Genomic DNA, 23,773 nt, shown 5'->3' with positions numbered 1-23,773 from the left:
CTGGCTGACAAAACCGAAGTTGAAATATTGTAGTAAATATTCCTATTTCGTTTTTAAAGAACATTTTCCATATACCGACTTTATTAATTAACTTCTTTACTACTGAATTGCATATGCATGATAAAAATAAAAACACTCTTCGCAAGAGTAATTCTGAAGCAAACGAGGCGGAGGCTGAGGTCCGTAGTTAGGCTTCTGCCGCTTCTGTGAATCAACTTATGAATATTCAATTTTACATAAAAGATTTTTTGTTGTTGCTGTCGTAGCTGTTGTTATTTTGAGTTTTTGTTGCCACTGTGCTGGTGCTGTTCTTTCGCAGCCGTTCCTGGTTGCAGACCTTTTTTCAGATATCTCGCCGCTCTTCATGGCTGCAAAAACTCTTCATGCATGCCATGAAATGTGAAAAATATTGGTCGGGCTGACAGTTTGGGGTGTTGGTAACTGGGCAGGAGGTATAAAGAGGGTAGTCTCGTAAAATAGAACTAGCCGGAAGATAATGGCGAAGCACTGAAAAAAATGAGCTTGGCTGTGAAATGGAATTTGTTATTGAACATACCAAGTCGCTGGGAGCAAGACAAGTACACTTTTTTGAAGGAGGCTTGACGCTTCAGAGATTAAAATATTAATTGATATAAAATTTGGCTTATACAAAGAAATCTTCCAGATACGACAAGAGAAAACTGCAAAATTGATGAAGCAGATAACGAAGCTTTTATTGCCGATTTTATGCTCATCAATACCCAATACGTAGTCCTCAGTCCAACTCCAGATCCTTTTCGACAAAAGTGCCCTGCGCCTGATGTTTGGACGCCTTCATGACGGACAGCGACTTGAGAAGGTCGTCCATTTGGATTTCCAAGTGCTCCCACTCCTGCAAAGCATGATCCTTTACCTCGAAGTCCCATTCAATCTTGCCCTTTCCAATTTTCTCGCCGGTGTTGAGCTTTTCTCGCATAAACTGGCGCATACGGTACAAGGATGCGTGGCGACACAATTCCCGTAAATCGGATCCTGAAAACCCAGTCGTCAAGCGGGCCAGTTCCTTCAGATTAACCGAAGGACACAGTTGCTCTGTCTGGAGGATCAACTGAAGGATTTCCAGTCGCTGGCAGTCTCGCGGCACTCCAATGTGAAATTGTGCGGGCATACGGCGTAGGATGGCTTTATCGAGGTCTTGCGGCCGGTTTGTGGCCCCCAAAACAAGGACACAAATGTTGGTATTGCTCATTAACCCATCCCACTGCAACATAAACTGAGTCTTTATCATGGCGGTGGCCTCATGATCGTTGCTACCCCGCATCCTGAGAAAAGATTCGATTTCGTCTATGAAGATGATGCAGGGCTGAAGTTTTTTGGCCAACGTGAAAACGGCCGTGGCCAGCTTCTGGCTTTCGCCGTACCACTTGTCCGTTAGCACACCCACGTCCAGATTTATGAATCGCATCCCAGCATCCTTGGCAATGGCCTTGGCGATCAGGGTCTTGCCACAACCAGGAGGCCCATGCAGCAGGACTCCCTTGGGCGCTCGCCACAGTTTCGATCGGCTAAAGAGTTTACGATGACGCACTGGGAGAACCACCGTCTCCCTGAGCTCCTGGATAGTCCCATCCAGTCCAGCTATATCCGACCAACTTATATCGATGTCCTCAGGAGTCACCAGATGCGAAGCGATCATCATCTCGTGCTCATTAAAGTCACGGGCTCGAAACTTCTTTGCCGCGCCAATCGCCGAGGAGTTCAGCTTGCGCAGCTGCTCTTCCGCCACATATTTCGCCTTACCCCGAATCTTATTATTGGGATCCAGCACATTGATCATCCATTTGGCAGTGTAGTACGTTAACGCGCTAACCACACACACCCGAATTACGACGGCCAGGATGTGGCACTGAGTTCCCTCCTGCGAGTCCATTTTTCACACACCAATTTGTATCGACAATCTAGTATCGAATAATAAATAAATGTCTTTTATAAATTACACATCGTTGTATTACTAACTGCCTACTGCTACGCGACAGTGTATATACAACACAGATTTACGATAAAATTAATATAGGACTGTCAAGTGTCGTAGAAAAATATTCCTTTAAAAAGTTGTCTAAGTTCGAACAGACAAAAAAACAAAAGGTGCTTTTTAAAAATTTGTTAAGATTAAATAGGAAAAGTAGTTCTGCTAAATGTATTAAAACCAAAGCTACCTACTGCATAAAATAAGGAGTAATAAGCCTTTTTTACCCACTGTGCATTGTCCAGATGCGTTTTAATTTCTGTTTAAGTTTTCCGGGTTCTGTTCTGGCCTCTGTTCCTCCTGCAGGATTTTGACGCTAACCTGCAAGAAATGCCGGCAAATAAAACTGAAAAAGCCTGAATGGAAGGCGGAGAAGAATGTTTTCTAGTTTAGTATCTCTCAGCGGAAGTCAATGTAACAAAAGATAAACTTGTCGAGCCAGCTGCTGTTCCTTGTTCCTTGTATCTAGCTGCGAGAATCCATCGCTGTTCCTTCGGTATCCTGCTGAATTGGACGCAGCAGCCAAGGACGAAAGGCCAGGCCATAAGACGGTCAGAAGTATTAACTAAACACTGCAGCAATTTATCTGCGAACCCCTTTACCACCCAATTTTCCCAGCCCACCGAACGCAGGTCAGTTCTGTGCTTTGTCTTGAATTTATTTCCGCTGCCCTTTCCCTCTTCACGGAAATCGCTGTGCACTGTGTTGTTTTGGGCTTCCTTCCGCATTACAAAAGAATTACTCAACACAATGTCTGGACGAAGTTTCCACTACTACGAGCAGAGCCCTTTTATCCACCGTTTTTGCCCAATAGTTTTCATATTCCTGGCTCAGGTGTCTCTGTCTGCCACCCAAAAATTGGTATTTCGCAAAAGTCGTGTTAGCATTTTAATCCAACATTTTCAAGTCTGTTTGCGCCGATCAAAAATTAAATCCAATCTAAGCCAGAAAATGTTGTAAGTTAACGGAAACCTAAGAGAATTTCACAACCGCTTACTTCATGTAAAACTAAACCTTGTCTATAATCCATATGAATTTAGTTAGATTGAGCTATTGGTCAACAAAATGAATTGAATTGAATGAATTAAGGCATGTTTAAAAATTTCTTTAAACAAATCTAATTAAATTTGAAAGAGTACCTTAAGAAGTGAAATCCATCTTAAACAGTGAAGTGGCTTATTTTTTATGAGCTCTAAAATCTGATCTGCTCTTGACCTTTGCCCACTTAACAGAGTTTTCCAGACTTGGGCTCAGCTTTCGGTGAAAATCACCTTTATCCCGAAATGGAAAATGGCGAAGGGAGCCCTTACTGGGCATTATATCATACCGCCTTCGTTGGGCGCCATTATGGATGCAATTTCAGTGCGCACTTTGTGCAACATCTTTAAGCTCGTTAGCGTGCCGGGAACCTTTATGTTGAACAAACAGCCCAAGTTCTTCCACTGTCTATTCGCCTTTCACTGAGCTACTTTTGAAGAGTTCATAAAAATCACTTCAGCTATGCAATATTTCATGATTTCACCAACTCCTGCTCGCTCACTACCTTTCGCTGGATACCACCCACTATATTCGTAGTCCTTTCCCCTTATTTTGTCCTCTTTGTCAGATTCCAAGTTCGCTCGTTCGTTCTGCTGAGCACACGAAAAATTTAATTATATATTTTGTTGTTATTACTGTGCCTATATTGTTGCAAAAGCTTGAGCTTTCACTTGGAAAGTTTTGCAGCATTCGTCAAAATGTGACAAGACGATATAAAAAAAAACATCCTTTAAGTTAGATGCTTTTAAAGTAAACTTAAAATAGCTGGCAGTATCCACCGGAATATTAAAAAAAAAATAAAACTTTTAGGTTGGACTTTATTTGTTGTAAAAAATAAAAGGGTCTTTAAATCTATAGGGTCCCCGAAATACAAATGAATATTCGGTTTTGATATGTCTACTTTTAGCCCTTATCTTGATTTCCGCTTTTTCACAGATTCCGTCATAACTTCCCTGTTTTTTTTCTTTAGCATTCTAGCCATTATCAAATCGTAAAGCGCACTGACATGGGGAGACAAATAAACATCCAGCCTGACATGATCTTCGATTTCGCGCAACAGAGTCATACAGGTATCAAACTCCCTCGCGTAGAATTTGGCCAATATGGTCCACATTTTTGGCGAAAGCTGAAAGAATGGCTTAAATGCTTCCGAGTTGATAGCGTCCAGCTGTAAGATTTCTCGATCAAAAGTGGCAAGAGCGCAAAGGCCAGCATATAGAGTAACGTCTTCGGGTGCCACGATTTTATCGTAGTCGTAACGCCCATACGGAGTACTCAGGAAATATTGGGCTGCAGACTTGTATATCTTTAGGCCCATATGAGCCAAACCGGCGGCGCAGCTTAGACGTGCTGGAACCTCCTGGGCCAGATTTTCAAATCCATAGGCATACTGCTTGGCCTCATCGATGTAGGTGAGTACGTGCCACCAATTTTCCATGTAAATTGATACCCTTATCAGGTTCCGGAACATATTGATTACATTCTCGCTGCTGGTACAGTAGGGCCTGGCTCGAGCATAAAACTTGACCGCCATCTGCAGGTTCCCACTCTTCTCGTGGTGATCCCCGATCTCCTCTAGAATGCGTCGCACATAGGAGCTGCCCGAATTTGATTTCTTGAAGTTCAGTTCGGCGTCCAGTTCCTGAAGCATCAGAGTGGCCTCCATGATGTTGTCCTCCACCCAGTAGGAATCATAGGGCACCACCTCTCTCCCCCTGCCACTCGACGTACTCGGCTCGCTTCCACCTGTGGCATGAAGTTCTTCGTTTCCCTTGGACTGGGTGGGGTACTTCCTGTCCACCTCAACGCACAGTGTTTTATAGAGTTCGTCGTACAACTTGACATTGTAGGTGGTCTTCACATGATTGAGGGCCAGCTCGAGGGCAGGAACACTTAGCTCCGGACAGACCTGGGCAATGAACTTCAATCGGATGAGGCGGGGAATGTCCGTATAGCGATCAGCGTAGCTGGGCAGATGCAACAAGGTCTCCTCCACATTATCCATGGCATTGGCTGTTATCAAAATGTAGGGGGATCGGGAAATCAAGTTGGAAGAAATTCGGAAACTCTTTCCGGAATTTGTTACTATTTTAGTCCAAATGTTTGTGAATGGGAAAGAAGAGCGTTCTAGTTTTTAAAATGTTATTACTAGTATACTCTTAATAAATTCTTTTATTTACCAACATACTTTCTACTTTATGTTCAAAATATCAAAGCGTGAAAATGTAGTTTTTACCTTGAATCCTGTGAAGAATTATTTTTCATTTTTGATTTCTCCCCACACTTGGAGTCCGGGTATTTTTTAGAGCAAAGCATTTGACAGCTTAAGAAGCCGGCTAAGAGCCAAATCAATTCAACGCTTTGCACGATTTTCCTCCATTTCGGTTTTGGCCATTTTCCATTTGCGTGCGGAAGCGAAAGACCAACGACCAGGCCAATAAATTCAGCCAAAAGCGACGCATCAATAAACCGTTAACTAGCGGTAACAATTTCTTATATAAGTACGATTCCTTTCCCTTCGTCTTCCCCACTGATTTATGGCTCTCTGATGTCTGCGATTTCTCAAGTCCTGGTAATTTGATTTTTGCATTTTATCCCTACCTCTCCAACCAACCCTCGTTTGATCCCTTTCAATGCCTTTTGCCAATTTGATTTGTATCTGTATAATGGAATTTTGTTATTTCCCTGGGAATTGTAACCATTTCGGACAATCTGCAGATACAAACTCGCGTACGGACTGTTGCATATTGCATTTTTGCGAGCATGTCAGCGCATCCGGCACCAAATGCTAGCACCAAATTCATATCATCTCACACTAAAAGGTCGAGTTAACATCTTTACCAGGACTTACTACGATGTAAATTCCAATTTAAGCGTTCATTTAGGAGTAATATACAAAGCCCAATACCAATGAAATTAAAAACACTTTTTATTCATATCGAATATTTTTATAGTTCTTTAATACGAGCATGACACATATAGTTGGGATAGAATTGTCATATGCTCTCAAAATGCGAAAGCACCTTTTGTTGCGATAGGCCTCCAGACATTAATTTAGTTGGGTCAAAACTTGGTAAAAATCCTTTGGTGAAATCGAAGTTGATTAGCCAAATCGGCGGCGGTAGTGGCGCCACATATCGCAGATGGCCGGCTTGAGCAGGCAGTTGCACTCGATGGGTCGAGGATCCGGGAAGGGATCGCGTCGACACTCGGAGAAGCTTGGATACTTGGTCTTGGGTCTCTGGCCACAACGTCTAAATGGACGACGGCACTTGGGCGGATCGCGGGCTTCCTTACAGCAGTTGGGCATTTTGAAGCGCGGACATTTCAATGGTTTCGTAGCGCAGGGTTTAATGAGGTTAAGCTCCAGTTTGCCCAAGACACACAAATCCTCGGGGCAGGGAGGCTTGAGCGACTTGCGCTTGCGCCTCGGCATCGGAGGCGGTACGGGGACGCAGTGGGCCTTCCGCTTCCGCCGCTTGACCACACATTCGAACCAGGTCCGCGGATACTTCCGTTTGCCCATGTCCGAGGGCTTATAGTGGGTGAGATCGATGGCCAACATCTCGGTGGCGCAGGGGTCTTCCAAACAACTTTTGCGCGAATCGATGAAGGCGTGCATCTGAAACTCTGGATCCGAACGGCACTTGTATTCGGTCCGCCGCGTCGTTTGCCAACAGGCATCGTATACCTTTGATCTGTCTTTCTTCTCCAACGGCTTTAGGTCCTTGCGCGGCAGCAAGGGCGCCGGGTAGCCATTCTCCCAGCCATCCTGGGAGTACAAATTGTTCTCGGAGTTAAAATGGCGAAACGAAGACGGAGGCAGAAAGCCTAAAACCTGCTTTTGCAGCAAGTGCGACATGCCAATCAGCGGTTTGCTTTTGGCAAGCATTTTAATTTTGTTTGATTAAAATAAATTTGCAGCGAGTCTTCAAATCAAAACGAGATAATTTTGGGTAAAAACTGGTACGACGCCACGAGCTTACTTCGATTTCAATTTCGCAATTTAACTACTGACCGCACCGCATTTTTTGTTTTAGATGTGCTCCCTTTGGAGCGTTTGAGAAGACTGCACGTGGGGTATTGTGCTGGGTCAAATTAATGACATATGAACTGAAAGAAATCTCATGGATGTTTAGAATTTTCCAATTTTTCTACTTTCCAAAATATGTTCAATGATTCGACTAATATCAGGATATGTTAAAAAAAAAACAAACAAACAAATCTATAGTAAACATGTGAACAAAAATTCCTTTTCTCTTGAAAAAATATACAGAATTTCGAAACCATTTTCAAGAGTCAAAGCTTCCGAATTTTCTGGTACTGCTTTACTTCAACTGGAAATAGAAGCAGAAAAGCCTTCATCGGGCCAAGTTCCGACATGCCACGCCCCGTTAATGTCCACTGACAGTTACACACTCGCCCACTTGACCGCTAATCGAGCACCGCGGCTTTGAGCCTAGATTGCAATTAAAATCGATTTTCAACTTTGATCGGCGCTCTTTGATTGCCAAAGCTGCCCCTCCCACAATCCCCAGAGCCGCCCACCAGCCTGCGTTTGACGTCTATTGTGTCGATTTGTGTCTGTCAACGTCTGGGACTCCAACATCCATCCGACAACCGCCCTTTGCCGTCAGCCCTTTGAACAAATTTTAATGAAATTAGAAATTTGAGCGCGCCGACGAAAAACTGAAAACGATGTCAACGTTTTCTGGGGTACTGCACTCTTGTCCTCTCGATTACTTGCCAATCGTGGGCCATTTTTGACTTTGATTGCCGAGCCTGGGAGAAAGCGAGTTCCCATCTCTCAGCTATCAATCTGGTCGACTTTGATGCTTGGACCCAAAATCTGTCGGCGCGATTGCTACTTTCAATCAAAGGTCACTTTACAACGGACAGGTCACAATGGCCACGCCTTGACGAAAAAGTCAACTTCGCTCTACCAAAACAATTTTCAAGCCTCCATTCTTGTTATGCAGAACTTCTTTCAAAGCACTACTTCTAAATTGCACAGATTTTATTGCTTTTTAAAACGACCATTTTGACACACTCAAAAAGTGCAAGAAATTTATATGGCACGTCTGCCCTTGTGAGAAAATATAATTATATTTCAATTTATTTCCATTCCTTTTTCCCACCACAGGAAATTAGCACAAACAAAAGATGACTAAGAAACGCAGCCAGGAGTGAAAGAAGGCTTCCACTTTTTGCACTTCAATTTACTGTCTTTGACGCGGTAGAAGAAGAAGCTAGACAGTGTCTGCCACGCCCCCAGAATCAGCTTCGGGGACGTTAGCCACAACACAGTTGGTAAGTTGAAAGAAAAGAGCAGTTCTGGCTGTGCTAATTAAGTTTGGACTTGTATTTAATAACAACGCTTTCTGACTGCCGATGAGTAAAAAAACAGTTCGCTCTAAGCCTTAAAGTGATTTTATTTTATTTTAAGGCAAAGAAAAGTATGCAATTATCAATAGTCTGTCTTAATATTTTATTTTCTTCTTATATTAAAATATTTCAGAGAATTAAATTGTATGTATTGATAACTGTCTTTCATAAATGATAACATACATATGTATTTTGTAAAATACATGTAAATATCTATGTTGGTCTAAGCCGTACTTCATAGCTTTTATAATTTTCCTGTGAAATGTGTCATTTTTTTTTTTGTTTTAAGGCTTCCCAAGTTGGATCGTCCAATCAAAGCAATTATCCAAAAACAAAAGCTGAATTCAGACAGAAGTTGAACTGACAACTCAAAAAATGGCAGGCAACAAGCCAATCATGTCTAAATAATTGTTTATTTTCATCAAAATTTATTGTTCACTGCACCTGCGGCATGCCCCAAAATTGAGCACATAGACTGGTGCACAGAAAAGGGGCAGTTGTGTTTTCCAGACTTGTATAGATTTTCATTTGTACTCAAAAACATGGAAACTGAATGCCCTCATGAGTGTGCAAATTTTGTATATAATTTGTACAACAAACAAATGACTGCCAGAGTGAGACAGAGACGCAGTGAGTGAGACAGGGAGAGTGCGATTTAGGCTTTGTGCTGTGTTGACCATTCAGCTTGGGTAAATAAAACATGTAAGCTGTTTGTCAAATATTTACCATTGAGGCTTAAACGCCATTGCACGCGCGATATCGGACACTTAAAGCCAACCTTTCCACATTGACCTGCGATAGAAAAAATCTGAAATATTCGTTGTGAATGCGAAACCAAATTTACAAATTAAAGTAAGTTTCTTTTATTTTAGAATTTTAAAATAAAGATGGTCTAAAAATTATGTTGTGGCATAATTGCTTGCAAGCAGAGACAGCAATGGTCCAATTTATAAAACAATAAATGCAATAATCAATATCATACTAAATTTAATTGATAAATTATAGAAAGAACGTGATAGGGCCCTGAATTTATGAGGAGTTTGGCTGCTGTTTTTGCTCTGTACACCTGACATACTGAACAGGCAGCCCGAGTGGCTAAGTGGGAGGCGAGGACGATGAGCGGCAAAGTTCAAATTCAATTACCTTTCAAATATTTGCATTTTGCGACACAAACTTTCATCATAATGCTGCACAATGGCTGCCACTCGAACGCCACTTGAAAGCGGCCAGTGGGCGGTGGGTGGAGCTGGGCTGGGCTGGGTAGTGGGAGTAGGAGTGGGCTTGTGGTGCAGGCACGATAAAGAACAGACCGGCAGGAAGCAGCACTCAAAACAGTTGCCGCTAATGTCGTCCTTCTTCTTTTGGCCCAAACGCTAGCGACCCAACGTCGTCGAGTTCGGAAACGACAATGACGTTAACTTTCGCCGCCTACTGTATCCCGTCGCTCCTCGTTGTCGCCCACTTTCGAAACAATTACAAAACAAAGGCCAGGGACTCTGAAACCCCTGCAGCACAGCACGGTCGACGTTGAATGTCGGGCGCATAAAAAATACGTAAATAAGCCAATTTCAAAACAGAAATTGCAACAGCAACTATGCCGTCCTTTTTCCAAAAGCTGCATGCAGCTCGGAATATTCTCAATGTCCCCACGGCAAGATGAGAGGAAATCCAAGAACCTTCTTAGGCTCACATTTAAAAATTAATATTCAAATAATGTGAAATGCAGAGAACTCAGGAAATTACCCATCTGAAAAACAAAGAAGTAATTGCTTCGTAGGTTAATTATTTTGAGTATCTCACCAATCTTCTCTTAAATATACTTAGAACTTGAAAACAAGTTTTAAGGACAAGCTTAAAATGTTTTTGAACTGCAATACGTCGAAGTCTCGACCAGAATTGCCAATTGATGCAAGCAGAAATTTGTCATTTCCGAAGCAGACATCGAATGCATTATGCATCAAGGTACATAGTCACTCACTGACTCCACACACTAACCCTATTTACATGATGAATTCTTTGCCACGCACCAATTGAGGAACCTAGGTGACTGGCGATAGGTCCGCACAGAGCATAGGTAATGCCTTCCGTCGTCCTGGCAGTGGGACTCCGCGTGCATAGGGCAAAATGAAACTCCCATCTGCATACATATAATATGAGTTCTGCATGTACTTACATTCATCGTACGAATGCCCTCTGGCACGATATAAAATGCATAGAATTTTCCCTTTAGTCGATGCGTTTTGAGTAAAATTTTTATATTATGCATGGCGCTGTCTCAACAAATAAGCTGGAATAAAAAAAAATGAAAATGGCAACGCAACAAGAAAAATCATTTGTAAAGGAAATCATTAAATTTCCAATATGCATCGTATATTTATAAACATGAGTTACTGAAACATGTGTTTAATTTTAATTTGGAAGTCTGAAGTTGGTACACTTATGACTTGTCTAATATACAATACAAACACCATTTTCTTAATTATTTCTTAAATTTTTCGTTTCCTTTGAAAACGGATTAAAAGATATGTCTTTGAATATATCTGAAATTTATGAGTCATGCCAGGGACAAAGCACGGGCTTAAGGAACAAAAAGAACAAGCTAATGGGGAAATATGGTATATGGGGTGCTGCTGGCTCCCCTGACGGAATATGGGTACTATTCTGTCCGATCTGAGGCGGCTAAATGTGCAGCTGCTGTCGCTGCAGGAGTCGGCGAAGGACAATGGGAGCTGTCATCTACAATGAAGATGAGCAGCAGACTGGCTTGAATGAGCTCGGTATGGAAAGTAGTATATAGAAAGTAGGTGGGGATGGGGATTGTCTGGCCGCCCTCTGATATTTGCAGCCTGCATGGCCAGCCGGGCAAACAATAAGGGCTAACATTTATACAAGCCACCCACATGTGCACATGCATGTATCTGTATGTAGGCACATGCGAGAGGGGTCATACATACAGTCCAATCCTTTCGGCCAAGTTTGTTTCTGTCCTCGTCATCGTTGCAGTTCCCTTATCCCAGCATTGTCTCTATGCCGGTTTAATCTGTGTCAAAAGGCGTGAGTTATTACAAGCCGGCCACGCCCACTTAGCTGCAGCCTGAATTGTGGGTATAAAATGGGGCTGAAATCCAGGGCCAAGTCAAAGGTTTATCTCTTGTCAACGGCTTTTGTGCTCACGGCCTAATCAACTCATTTTGATCGGATTCCCCTTCAAAGCTTAAGTTACCAGAAACGCAATCCATCTCGTTTAGGTCAATTATGCATGGATAATTAAATAAGAGGCATATGCTAAAACTTTTACTTATGGCCCATGCCAGCTAATAATATCTTGGCTATAATGGAACCAATTAAAATTCAAATACAACTGACCATACCGACTCTGACCAAACCACATACAAAAAGCCTATTCAAAGGAAAATTAAAATATGATTATATGAGCATAAAAGTAACATTAACTATAATTAAACTAAAAGGTTCTGGCAAGCATTTGCAGTCTGACGTTGGAAGTTCCCCCTCTTTTACTTTAATGCTAATGAACTTATTCCGCATTTTGAACTCGAATGCGGAGCGTTTTCGCTTCACTCGCCCACACCTGCCCATTGCAAATTGGCTTATGGCAATCAAGGGTCATTAAACAATCGAATCGGCTCCTATGGTAGGTAAAGCAGAGAGCAGGCTATTTTGAATATGAAAGGATTGCCGACGATGGTTGGTGACCTTTAATGGCATCCTTTGAATTTAAATGTTTTTCCTGAATTACTAAAAACTAAATAAATAAGTGTATAAATTAAATATAAACTCTTATCACCCTGTTTACGTAGAGTAGTACCTGTGTTAATTGAACTGAAACTACGACCGAACGGCACTTAGTTTCTTCTGTGCACCCTATATTTATTAACCTGTGCAGAAGTCCATGGCCGAATGCATACAGTTGCTGTTGTCTGTGCTCTTCAATCGAACCCTGGTGAAATTTTATTAGTTCAACAATATATAAAGCTATTTTAGTTGATATCTGTGAAGTGGGCGTCGGAACCGCCCCTAGTTCTGTACTAAAAGTACAGTTTTATGGGGGAGCTGGGGAAACGGGAGGATAGAAAAATATGGCAACTAACTATAGAGCAAAATAACCATGAAGCTGTATGTTTTGCAGTTCACTGCATTCTGCTTATTGTACCAGCCATGGGTGCCCCTCTAACAACTTAACCCACTATTTTCTGTACAGTACTTTGCCGGATAACCAAATAGATGGTATGGTATCAGCTGAACCCAGTTAGAAGTGCTTGTATTTGATCTTCTTACCTCCTGCCTCACTTGACCGCTTTTCAATTTATTCACTTTTTCTAGGAATGTTTTCAGCTTTTTGGCTAAGACAGGCTAAACTCTAGATAAGTTGTTACATTCCTCGGAGATGGGATTGCTTTGTTACCGGTGCATAACGATTTATGTAGGAGTATCTTTTGGCAATACTTCGACCCGTCGACTGGTCATTGTTTTTTAGAGGTTTTCAGAAGCTTTCGAAACCAGTCGACTCTTCATCAATACTTAAACAGTTGTAAAGCAGTGCCAAGCCATTTTAAAATATAAAAACGCCTTACCTCAGGGAAACCATGATTGTTTGTTTAACAAGACGTACCTATTAGGCAATGCAATGCTTTTGGCTCTTCTATATATATATTAACATTTTTTCCAGCTTTGTAACTTAAGTTGTGTAGTGGCATACACATATTTTCTCAGCTGCATGCACTGGCGATAGGATTAATGACACTTAACATCTGGCATGGAGCTCAGAACCAATTAAGGAAAAAGCCATTTTCTATAGATATCTACACTGCTACAAAAAAATGTATTTCCGAACAAATTTCATATCTAGATCATCTAAAGCAGTTAGAATAAAAATTATATATATATATAACTATTTTTTAAATTGTCAGGAAAAAACATATTTTAAAAATTGAAAAATATTGCAGGTATTGGTAAATAAACGTACGTACCAATAAAAATTGAACTTTTAATTATATGCATTTGCTTTATATGTTGAACTTGTCAGCACTGACGAATTTTCAAAAAATAATATAAAAGAGGGCCAACGATAGGGGTGAGGAGTTTGAGCTGAAAAGTGTTTCCAAGTTAAATGAAGCGCATCAAACGTCAGTCGATAAATTTAAAAGCCAAAGCTATTGACTTGCAGAAATAAAAGCAAATAATGCTCCTGACCAGGCAGAGTCAGCCAGGATGGCAAAATGGAGGGATCGAAGGATGTCGCATGGCATGGTGGAATGGTTGCAGGACGACTGGATGGCGGAGGCCAATCGCCAACCCAGACCCAATCAAATACAGGAGAGTGGAAAAAGCGATTCCATGTGCATGCTGCTGACATTTTGCTGACAGCGGCAGCAGTGGCAGTGGCAGCGGCATCGGCCACCGGAAGTCCAAGTGTTGACAGCGCTCTCTACGGACCGCCAAAGGAACTGCACACGAAACTTCAGGAGAGAGACCGAGGGATGCCCGGGCTGAGTGAAGGACAAAAGGAGGACATGGTGATTGGCTACTTAACTCCTTGGCAAACTCCTGACTCCGAATGGTGGGCGTGGCAGCAGCGTATGTGATCCAGCCTCTTAACTTCCTTTGCCCAACCCCAAAATTCACCCACACCTCCTCCAGCGGGCAGTGGACAAAGTTTGTCTTTTGCATGCTGTCGAAACTTTTATAGAAATTCAATTTCTCCTATATCGGTTCTATTTTATTTTGTTCTCGTCGAACTGCATGTGTCGCCGGGGTCTATTGAAACAATAAATTTTTGAACTTGAGAAGGGTATATGTCTAACCCAGCCGAGAGCTTTGACCCCAGACCAATAAAACGTATAAAATGAATAAAAGTGTTCGAGCAGAAGGTAAAAATAAAACAAAGTTTGCCCATTGCAAAAGGTATTGTGCAAAGAGTTTTCGAAATGTTTCAGTGAAGGAACAAATAGTACAATGTCACCAAGTTTATAATTGGAAAATAGTTAATCAAACTATAGTAGTTTTAAGACGGCAGGTTTACCTTGTAAATACAGTTATGCCCCAACCAATAACTTTGGTATTTACGTAAAACTCTAGAAGTTATAGCTTCTTTTGTTTTTTATTACATTGTAACAAATGTTGCTTTGTGTTACTTTTTTAAGCAAATAAAATCCAGCTCAACATATTTCCCATTTCAGAAAACGCTGACACAATTAGTCAAACACGGTTTCATTCACTCTAATTTGTGCTTTCCGCAAACAAATTGCATATAAATTGCACTCATTTATTTGCGGGTTGGGAATGATGTTGCAAAAAATGGGGAATCTACATAAAAATATTTCGTGGGAACATAAATTCCATATTTTGCAATTTTCTTCTACTCTTCAGGGGATATCATGGGGCTGCCACGCCCCCAACTACACCACTACACACCTTCTGCTGTCAGCAAATGAACAACAATATCATCAACACAATCAAAAGAAAAGGGAAGGACAACTTTTACCTTGTCAAATGACTTGCCACGGCAGGTTCCCCTTTTCGGATGGTATTTTTGATGAGCCGTACTTGCATTGTGCCACTCGGAGTGTCTACCAAAGTCCTGTTTTCCAGGACATTATTAAAATTATATATTTGCATGCTCGTTGCAATTTCGGCAAACGTACGAATGCAAAAGAAATGGGGGTATTTGAATTTATAAATATGAAAAGCCATTTCAGTTGCCTTTTTTAAATTAAATGTCTACCTGTTACTCGAGGAGGAGCCGGCTATTCTGAATGCGTTGAAAAGTATTTAACATAAAAAGGAAGAGTTTTTTACAACATAAAGTATATATTTTTTTTAATCAATATCACTGTCTTACTTAAGTATTTTAATAAAGGGGGATATCAAACTCGAACGGATGTATTAAATAGAATTGCCTCATGCACGTCATTAAAAAAAAGGGTTTCTCATTACATAAGTGCATCAAAGCTTAAAATAACATGTCCTTTTAATCAGTGAATGGAAATCAGCTTTTAACTTTGTTTACCAGGAAGTGATCCCGAAAATTCCTCCACGCCAATGAGTTAAGTGAAATGTTTTCGTATCTGTGTGCAAAATGCTGGCTCTTGAATTTTTGTGCGCACCTTCAAGTGGCATAGACGTCTGCACAAATAAGCCGAGCATAAAATGCCTGCACAGATAGCAAATTCAGGATGCGGGAGTCATGTAAACCAGTGGCAGGTGCAAGTGTTCGAGTCCATGGGTTAAATTAAATTGAAAGGCAAATGCATAGAGCCAGGAAATGTGAGCATAATATTTGCGCCTTGTTAGTTTGTCAACGCTCCGCTGGAGCTGAATGATGACGACGACTACGATGATGGCGCTGAGTGGTTAGCGGAAGGAGTCGAATGGAAGGGGCGATGGGGGAAAATGTTTCACATTTAATGACATTTAACGTCCGACATAATTAAAATGCTAAACACACTAGCTTACAAAAAAATTCATATCTAAACTTTTCTTAAAAGCTCATTTATGTGGCTTATGATAACTTGCTCAATAGGCTTTAATAAAAGCCTTTTATTCTAAGGTCCTATATGATCCTATATTTGATAATTACTTTATAAAATCTTAGGGAAAATTTAAACTTAACTAGACCCACTCTCCACATTCAGCTCTGTAAACCAGTGTAATTATGGTGCAAAATAAATAGTTCAGGAAAAATTAAGTAAAATAAAATGCGAACAATTTCTGCTCCAATTTCAGCTTGGCATTGGACTACTGAAAAAGTTAAAGAAATGCCGCACCGAAAGACCAAAACCCCAACCATGCAACTGCCAGAATCACGCTTAAGCTAACGATTTATGTGAGATTCTTTATGTGAGATTCTTTAAGCGAAATCCAAGTCAATTAGTTTCCTAATTCGTTTTACGAAAAGGAATTTATCGATTTTATCTGCAGACGTGCAGAAAGTAGTTAAGACCAGTTTCCTCAGAACCTACTTTCTCCCCATACATTTCTGCGAGTGTGTGTGAGTGTGTTTCGGTGTTGCTGTGCATTAGTGTTGATAATGATGTTGGCTATGTGTGAGTCCGTGTGTGTTTTATGCTCTCTCTGTGGGAGTGTAAGCAATAAACCAGCCGCATTGTTCATACGCCGCGTGGAACATTGTAATAAAAAAAATTGGGGAACCAACAAAGAAAACAACAAGCGAACTCTGCTTAATTAAATTAGATTTGAAATTGGTTGGAATTTCATTTGATTGCTAAACAGGACCAACTTATTCATTACAGGTAGGCAATCTACTCAAATAAATAATAAGTGTACGTGTTATTCTATAAACTAAAACACATATTATATTTTGCTATTGTTTTTTGACAATCTACAAATGTTATACGAGTCCTTTATTGGTCCTTTAATTTTTAGCAACGCTATAATTCCATTCTAAGAACATAGACTTCAAAATAAACTAAAATATTATTTAAAATTAAAAACCTAAGTTCATTCCGCATTTGTTTACATTTTCCAGCGCCTCTCCATCTCTCAGCCCGCGTCTCCTCCGACATGCTTTCAACCCGCGACGCGATAGCAATTTGTTGGCCTTCAGCAGGAAGGAGTCTTGTAGTGGCTCAGGACGAAGTGGTAAAAGTGTTCCGCAGTCTTAAAGAATTTTTAATTGCTTTAAAAACAAGTTGAATGCTGTTTTATTTATTTTGGCGGCGCGCGGCAAAAGGAGTGCTGGCGAATGGGCGAATGGCAGGCCTGGGGGCAAGACGATGCCATAGACAAATTCCATTAAACTTTTGGCTCCTAAACTGTGTCAAAGTTTTGGCCGGGGAGTAGGCTGCCTTGGTCCGCTGGCTCAGGATAATTCACTGGAGAAGCTTAGGGACGGGGGACTCGGAAGCTCTCTGGGTAAAAGTTTTAGCGCAAAGTAAACTCAACTCTGAATGAAATGAAAATGCCACAGAGGCAGAGTCCAATAGGGTATAAAAAGCGGGGAGGATGCTGCCACTGCTGCTGGTGTTCTCGGTGAGCAATCAATTTCTGTTGACGTTGACAACAAGGCAAAAGTCCGGCTAAAGTTAAGGCCAAAAAGAGATGGTACCGGGGGCAAGGAAGATGAGATGAGACGCGACCGAGGCAACAAATCAAAGTCGAACCGATGCCGATGCCTCTTAAGACGCCTGTCGAATTGTTCTGGACGCGATGCCACGCCTCCACTTCCTCCTGCCTTCCGCCCACGGTTTTCCCTACTGCAATATCTCAATCTTAAGCCTGCTGCGGTTGAAGTGTATTTAAAAGTTTGATTAGTTTTAATGTTTGTAGGGTAAGTTTTTGATCATCATCGTTTTTTGGTACTTCTTGTAATTTCTATAAAGTTGATTCGATTTGCGACTGGTATTTAATATATCTGCATCTGAATGTATGCCCAACACTGCCTATTCATCCATAAGCGAACTAATCACAAGCATATTGCATAAAATAGCAATTTCATAAATGGAAACATTTGTCTAGACACATTGTTTGCTGCCCATTTAAAATGGTATGAATAAAATTATGCAAATTGCTTGAGTTCCAATGTTGTATAAAAGCTCAATTGAATGTTATAAATTCAAGGAATATCCATTCGGTTCATGACTACATTTGATCATTTTTAGATTACTTTTGTTTATTTTTAAGAGCCACGAGTTTTGTAGAATTCAACTATTTCGAATTTTGTAATATAACTGTAATATTAATTAATTAAAAGCGTGCATTCCGCTGCAGTAAATTAAATTATTTCAAGTATAAGCTTTTGGACTTCAAAGTAATCTCCTGTCTTCCGTCTGCCACCTTTCAGCAGTTAAATTATAATATATACATTGGAAAAAGGACCTGGCAGATGCAGTCATAAATTATGAATTATGAATGTCAAGGTGCCTACGTACGTGTGTGGCCCAAGGACTTCGTCCTTTCCGTTGCGTTCCTATTGGGCTGCTCGTCCCTCGGGTCCAATAACGTTAAGAGTCCCATGCTCTGCAGGGGGAGGAACCTCGGGCCAAGTTAATAGAAACACTTTCGGTGTGCTGAAGTTATAAACATTTATGGCAGCTACTTAAAAATGTCAAGCGAAAAAATTATGATAATGATACGTGACATTTGAAAGCAATAACAATTTAGTTAGCACGCACTTTTTGATTACTCTTCTTTTTCATCGCATCCAGCCATTCCTCTTTTTTGGCATCGACCTCATACTTTGCTTTGGGTTGCCTATATTATTTATGATTTTGGTCCACATAAAATGGTAAAATTGCTTTAAAAATTGCCTTATGCACATATAGCTGAGAAAAATGAAATGGCCTAATAAAATGCTTCCGCCGTTTTGTGGTGTTTAAGTAGGAAGACAGGTACTTTATGGAAATTATTCCCTTAAATGTATAGCCATATACGATCGTAAAGCATATTTTAATTCATATATCCTTCCATTCCAGCAAGTCAAACAGAACACCTTAAATAAAGCAAACACCTCATATGGAGGACACCTAACAAGGATTTCAGAAGCTGCACATTTTGCAAACAAAAAAGATAAAGTCAGATATATGTATGTATAACTGGAAAACTTACTCAGCTAAGCACTTTTTTGGCAATCCGCGCTTTTAGCTTATACAACAGGCAAGTGTGGGTGTGTTAATTTTTCACCAATTGTCATGGTTACGAAATTAACCAAAAATGCAGAGAAAACTGGGCTAGGATCCGGGCGCAGATCCTCTGAGGAAAGCGGGCAAACAAACTAGAAGCCAGCAACTGCAACCAGCAGTGTGGCAGTGGCAACAACATGAACAGCAAAGCACACATCCTGTGTGTCAACTGAATAATTCGTTGCATGCACAAAAGGCATGCACTCACATCCGGTTTCCTGTCATTCTTTTTGCTTTCTGCTTGCCAGAGACAGAAAGGGCTAACCAACACTGTTACACTGCAGTGCTGGGAGTGGGAGTGGAATGTAGTGGAGTGGCCAGGCCTGCAATTTATGTCTATATGTATATTTGCTGTTGTTGTCTTTATGGCGTGTTCGGTATTTGTTGCATCTTTTGTTTTCAATTCCTGCGGCCTTGTCACACGGCTCCATGAGTTTGCAGTTAAATTTATGTTTCATCCCACACTCACACTCACACACACATGGCTCCAACTCTTAACGAACAATGAGCGGGGCAGAAAAAAGTGTTGAATGCATCAGAGGGCATCCAGTCCGGGTCCGGGTCATAGGTCTTCTGGGATGGCGACGCGTCGCCCGCTTTTGTAAAGCAGCGTATAATCCACTGATTGCTCCCAAGGTTCAGCTTTCAACAATGAAGGACACAGCACATGCACAGAGCGAAATCAGAGGGCGCAAGCGTGAAACATGGGCAGTGCGGAGAAGAAGAATGATGACGGGACACGTTACCTTTGGTTCTGCTATAGCTGTCGGGTCAACGGATGTGATGCACTTCGCTGTTGCAGGCAGAGCAGTTGCCCCATTGTAGGTCCATCAGCTATTCTATCTGTTTGTCCTATATATGTTTTGACCTATATATTTATTTAGGATATCACAAATTCGCTCAAAGCTACTAAAGACTGTTATTGTACCTTTTTGTTTGAGAATATTTGGTAACAAAAAATAGTTTTCAATCAAATAGCTACACAGTTTTTGTAATTGTGCGAAAAAGTTTTAACAAAGTTTCAATTATTAACTTAAGGTTTTAAAGAGTGTATTTAAATTGTGCACTATCCCGGTGGCTCCATCATCCCTATCCTTGGTCCAACATTCTGCCAGTCTTGGAGTCCTTTGTATGTCCGCTGAATGACATCGCACCTGGCCTGTTTGAGGCTTGAACTTTCCACAGCAAAAGTCCCATCTGGAGTCCCCAGCCAGTATTAATTTTGCATATGAATACGAGGACTATGGACCATTGGATGTGTCCTTGTTGTCAGGATAGTGCATTGCCGCCGCTGCAACTATTCCCAGCATTGCCATTTTCGTTGCTCCCGCGTCATAACTATTGCATGCGATACTTTTAATAAATAGATACATTCTAAATATTAAAAAGAGAACATTATCATACACATAAATAACTTGCAAGTATATTTAGTGACTTCTTGCATTATACCCATTATTCGATAACTAAAAGTATGTAACGGTTAGTAGAGAGCGTTTCCGATCCCATAAAGTATATACATTCCTAATCAGGATGACTAGCCGAGTCGATTTAGCCATATCTTACATTTGCAAGATTCTTCTAATCACTTCTAGAACCTGAGTAATGTATATCTATTAGGCGACGTTTTCTATTGTTTTAGTTTTATTGTCCATGACAGCAACATATCTGTGCCATGTATAATCAATGTTTGAATATTGCTTTTACCATAAATAACTTAGTTTCCGAAAGCATAGTCCCGACTTCAAAAACCTCACCGAAAGAATGCACTGAGCTTAGAATTTTCTAACCACAAACAATCGATGTTTTTGCTGCTGATTTCCATTTGCATTTTCCGACGCTGGCTTCATTAGCCAGCACCCAAGTAAATCAAGTTTGCCTGCAAACGTAGCAGAAAAATTTAAATGATATGTGTGCACATCTGAACCAAGTATTTTTCTTTCACATACGCAAGCACACTCACCTGAAAAAAGGGGTAAAATAAAGCTGCCAACTCGGCAGTTGTTGTTGCACTGCAATGCATTTAAGTAAAATGAATTGCTTGCAATTTATTTTTGTTGCTTATCATATAAATTGCACTCGCTCGCCTGCAAGTCATTATTTGGCACATTTGCGCTCAATGAGTGCACATTGTTTCTACAACGTCCTCCAACCGTATCCCTCGTCCACAGTGTTAAATAGGAGTGACGAACCGGAAGATTCCAGATACAACAACTGCTGACCCAGTGGGGTTTGGGTGGCCAAAATATACCTGATCGGTTGGTCTTTTGCACTTGACTGCATCCTTAACCTTTTGCAGGAGCTGAATTCGAAGACACCTGAAAGTGCCACTTGAGCATTTTCAGATTCTTTATTTACCACCACTTGGGCACTCCGCCCAACGCCCACCCAAATAAATTTCCGGTTTGTTTTCCACATTTTTGATTTACGTATTGCTGTGTGGAGTGAATCGAAAATATACATCTTAACATCTAAAAGTGCATGTCGATCTTTATCAAATAAAGTCAGTAAGGAAAGTGTTTTCACTATATTTTTTTTTTCAAAGAGCTAAGAGTACATACACTGCAAAATTTAAATTGCAAGCAATAAACACCATTAATATAATTTACATTATAAGTTATAATTATTTCCAAGCATTTGCTAACATTTACATGCAACATTTTTATAACAATCGCTTGTTAGGTCAAATTCCAAGAACCTTTGTTATCAATGATGCTAAAAACCATATACACAATTTCACAAGAAATCTTGGCCCCTAAATACAAATTTTAATCGCATTGAATGTCGACACAAAAAAATGGAAACAATAAATCAGCACACCGAAAAAAAAGGATTAATTTGAAATCAGAAAAAAAACCATTCACATGGACTCAAAAGTATCAATAATTTAAAGGGTACCTTTGTGTGTGAAAATTTGTGAATTAAAAATTGTATCTCCATTTAATATGATATTTGAATGGTTTGTCTACATCTCAGATGCTTTTTTTTAAATTCGCTTTCGTTTCAAGTGCATGTTTCGAAAATGGTAAAGTAATCATTGGGTTTCCCAATCGTTTGGTATATAAGCATGCCCTGCGGCTCCCAGCAGATTCATAGCAACAATTTTAATTGGTGACGATGGACCTTAAGTGCTGCGTAAGTTCGCTTGGAGCAGCATTAAGCTGATCTGATAGCCGTGAGCTGGTTCTGACCCCACATTTGATTAATAATACCTCTCTTCAGCTGCTTTTGCTATCGCTTCTGTTTGCCGGGGCTTTGGGTCGCCCAGAGCCAGACGCGCCACGCCCAACTCTACCGCCCTGCTCGCCGTGGTGCGCCGGACAGCCCCCACCGCCCCCCGGAGCAGTGAACTAATTTGTCTTGTCATTCCGATTGTAACACAAAGAAATACCATTTTATAATACCTCTAAATATCTAGCCAGCCGAACAAATAAAGGTACTGAGCGACAATCAATCTTAATTTGTTTATTTACTTAATTCCATCTTTAATTTGGGGTAGTAACGCTTGTTGTACAATTTTTATGACCTCCGAAATCTTGGGTGCATCGTATATGGGTGCATTTATATACGCCAGTATTCCAAGCACATGAATACCTGTAGGAAGATGCTCTTCTCTTGCCTGCTATATTTTTAGGAACGGAATCGCTAGTAGTGCAATCTTGTGTACCATCTAAAGTATTTGTGCAAAGCTTGTAAGTGCATTTAATCGAATTACAGTCATATCGGTATGATGATCCTAGGTTGGTTGCAGCTAAAGCAGTGACCATGAAACTGACTAGTAGAACCTGAAACTATAAATATTATTTTATCAACAACTTATATTAACCCATTACGCCCCACTTACCATAAACTCCATCTTGTATGTGATAATGCTCTCTTTTGCAACATGCGTCTTATATAGCAAAAAATAAAACGAGCTTACACTTCATCATTAAATACCCTTCCATATACAATAGTTTAAAATACTTACTATAACCATTTAAGGTACACATACTTTTACTTAGGACGTCACCTTAAACTTATATGCATGTTTTATTTATATTTCTAAATCGATCGTAAAAATGGTCGTACTCAAAATTTTGTTGAGAGTAATTACATTTCCCTATCGTCAGTATTCACTAGAAGTTGATATTTCCAGCCTTGCAATGTTTTTTCAAGAGAATTAGCTGATGCAACGATGAATTCCCAGACTTAACCCCATTGAATGGAAGAAAGAATCGACATCGACAGCTGTTTTCCCATCTTTTCCTAAGCGATTTTTTCAAGAATATATTTTTTCATACACTTAATCACACTTTCTCGTTCGACCAGTCCATGTCCGTCCGCCTGCCTGTCTGTCCGTCGAGATCAGAGGAACTATAAAAGCTGATAAGTTTCCTAAGGCATACAGATTCCAGAGGCATAGACGCAGCGCACGTTTGTTTTTTGATGTTGCCACGCCCACAAACTGCCAAAAATGTCCTGGGTAATGGTTGTGCTCTCATATAGAAAGAAACAATAAACTTGTGTTAAAATCTGTAACTAATACGTTCAACAACGCTGACTATTGTTCTACTACATTTTATAGGAATTTAATATACCCCTTTTTGTCTACGAGCAAGGGGTATAAAAGACAGCTGCTTTTCAGCTATTGTAAATAGTAATTTCTGCAAATTAAAAATGTAACTAAAAAAATGTAACTAATTTAAGG

The 23,773-nt window shown here is 40.5% G+C and overlaps 4 protein-coding genes and 1 long non-coding RNA gene across 8 annotated transcripts; 1 reads left to right on the top strand and 4 right to left on the bottom strand.

The window, feature by feature from the left end:
- Positions 1-144: 144 nt before the first annotated feature.
- LOC6732361 (outer mitochondrial transmembrane helix translocase) lies at positions 145-2,107 on the bottom strand. Of its 4 annotated transcripts, none has more exons than XM_044923640.1 (3): positions 1,996-2,012; positions 741-1,937; positions 145-680 (listed from the first exon to the last, which is right to left on the bottom strand). In XM_044923640.1, the coding sequence occupies exon 2, from the start codon at positions 1,907-1,909 to the stop codon at positions 755-757; it is 1,155 nt and encodes a 384-aa protein (XP_044779575.1). In that variant the 5' UTR covers positions 1,910-1,937; positions 1,996-2,012; the 3' UTR covers positions 145-680; positions 741-754. The 4 variants fall into 4 exon arrangements, 2 of the variants coding, with proteins under 2 accessions (XP_044779575.1, XP_016025010.1); XR_006542071.1 differs by having other exon boundaries at positions 149-507; positions 557-680; positions 741-2,107; XR_006542072.1 differs by having other exon boundaries at positions 150-482; positions 557-680; positions 741-2,107.
- A 1,741-nt stretch (positions 2,108-3,848) lies between these two features.
- LOC6732359 (COP9 signalosome complex subunit 1) lies at positions 3,849-5,195 on the bottom strand. Its single transcript, XM_002079444.4, has one exon. The coding sequence runs from the start codon at positions 5,046-5,048 to the stop codon at positions 3,954-3,956; it is 1,095 nt and encodes a 364-aa protein (XP_002079480.1). The 5' UTR covers positions 5,049-5,195; the 3' UTR covers positions 3,849-3,953.
- A 780-nt stretch (positions 5,196-5,975) lies between these two features.
- Positions 5,976-7,148, bottom strand: LOC6732358. Its single transcript, XM_002079443.2, has one exon. The coding sequence runs from the start codon at positions 6,933-6,935 to the stop codon at positions 6,147-6,149; it is 789 nt and encodes a 262-aa protein (XP_002079479.1). The 5' UTR covers positions 6,936-7,148; the 3' UTR covers positions 5,976-6,146.
- Positions 7,149-20,616: 13,468 nt separating this feature from the next.
- Positions 20,617-22,543, top strand: LOC27206938. The gene is made up of 2 exons (XR_005544305.2): positions 20,617-22,218; positions 22,306-22,543. It is a non-coding gene; the product is annotated as an uncharacterized LOC27206938 (long non-coding RNA).
- Positions 22,544-22,566: 23 nt separating this feature from the next.
- Positions 22,567-23,638, bottom strand: LOC27208582. The gene is made up of 2 exons (XM_016184155.3): positions 22,928-23,638; positions 22,567-22,874 (listed from the first exon to the last, which is right to left on the bottom strand). The coding sequence occupies exons 1-2, from the start codon at positions 22,937-22,939 to the stop codon at positions 22,569-22,571; spliced, it is 318 nt and encodes a 105-aa protein (XP_016025007.1). The 5' UTR covers positions 22,940-23,638; the 3' UTR covers positions 22,567-22,568.
- Between the last annotated feature and the right edge of the window lie 135 nt (positions 23,639-23,773).

Source organism: Drosophila simulans, chromosome 2L (assembly GCF_016746395.2).
Source record: "Drosophila simulans strain w501 chromosome 2L, Prin_Dsim_3.1, whole genome shotgun sequence".
Classification (NCBI taxonomy): Eukaryota; Metazoa; Arthropoda; class Insecta; order Diptera; family Drosophilidae; genus Drosophila; species Drosophila simulans.
The sequence above is the reverse complement of the archived record's forward strand: the minus strand, read 5'-3'. Positions and strand labels throughout refer to the sequence as shown.

Bases quoted from the DNA above. Each gene is read 5' to 3' on its own strand.
- LOC6732361 (XM_016180154.3), bottom strand. From the start codon at position 1,909: ATGGACTCGCAGGAGGGAACTCAGTGCCACATCCTGGCCGTCGTAATT.
- LOC6732359 (XM_002079444.4), bottom strand. From the start codon at position 5,048: ATGGATAATGTGGAGGAGACCTTGTTGCATCTGCCCAGCTACGCTGAT.
- LOC6732358 (XM_002079443.2), bottom strand. From the start codon at position 6,935: ATGCTTGCCAAAAGCAAACCGCTGATTGGCATGTCGCACTTGCTGCAA.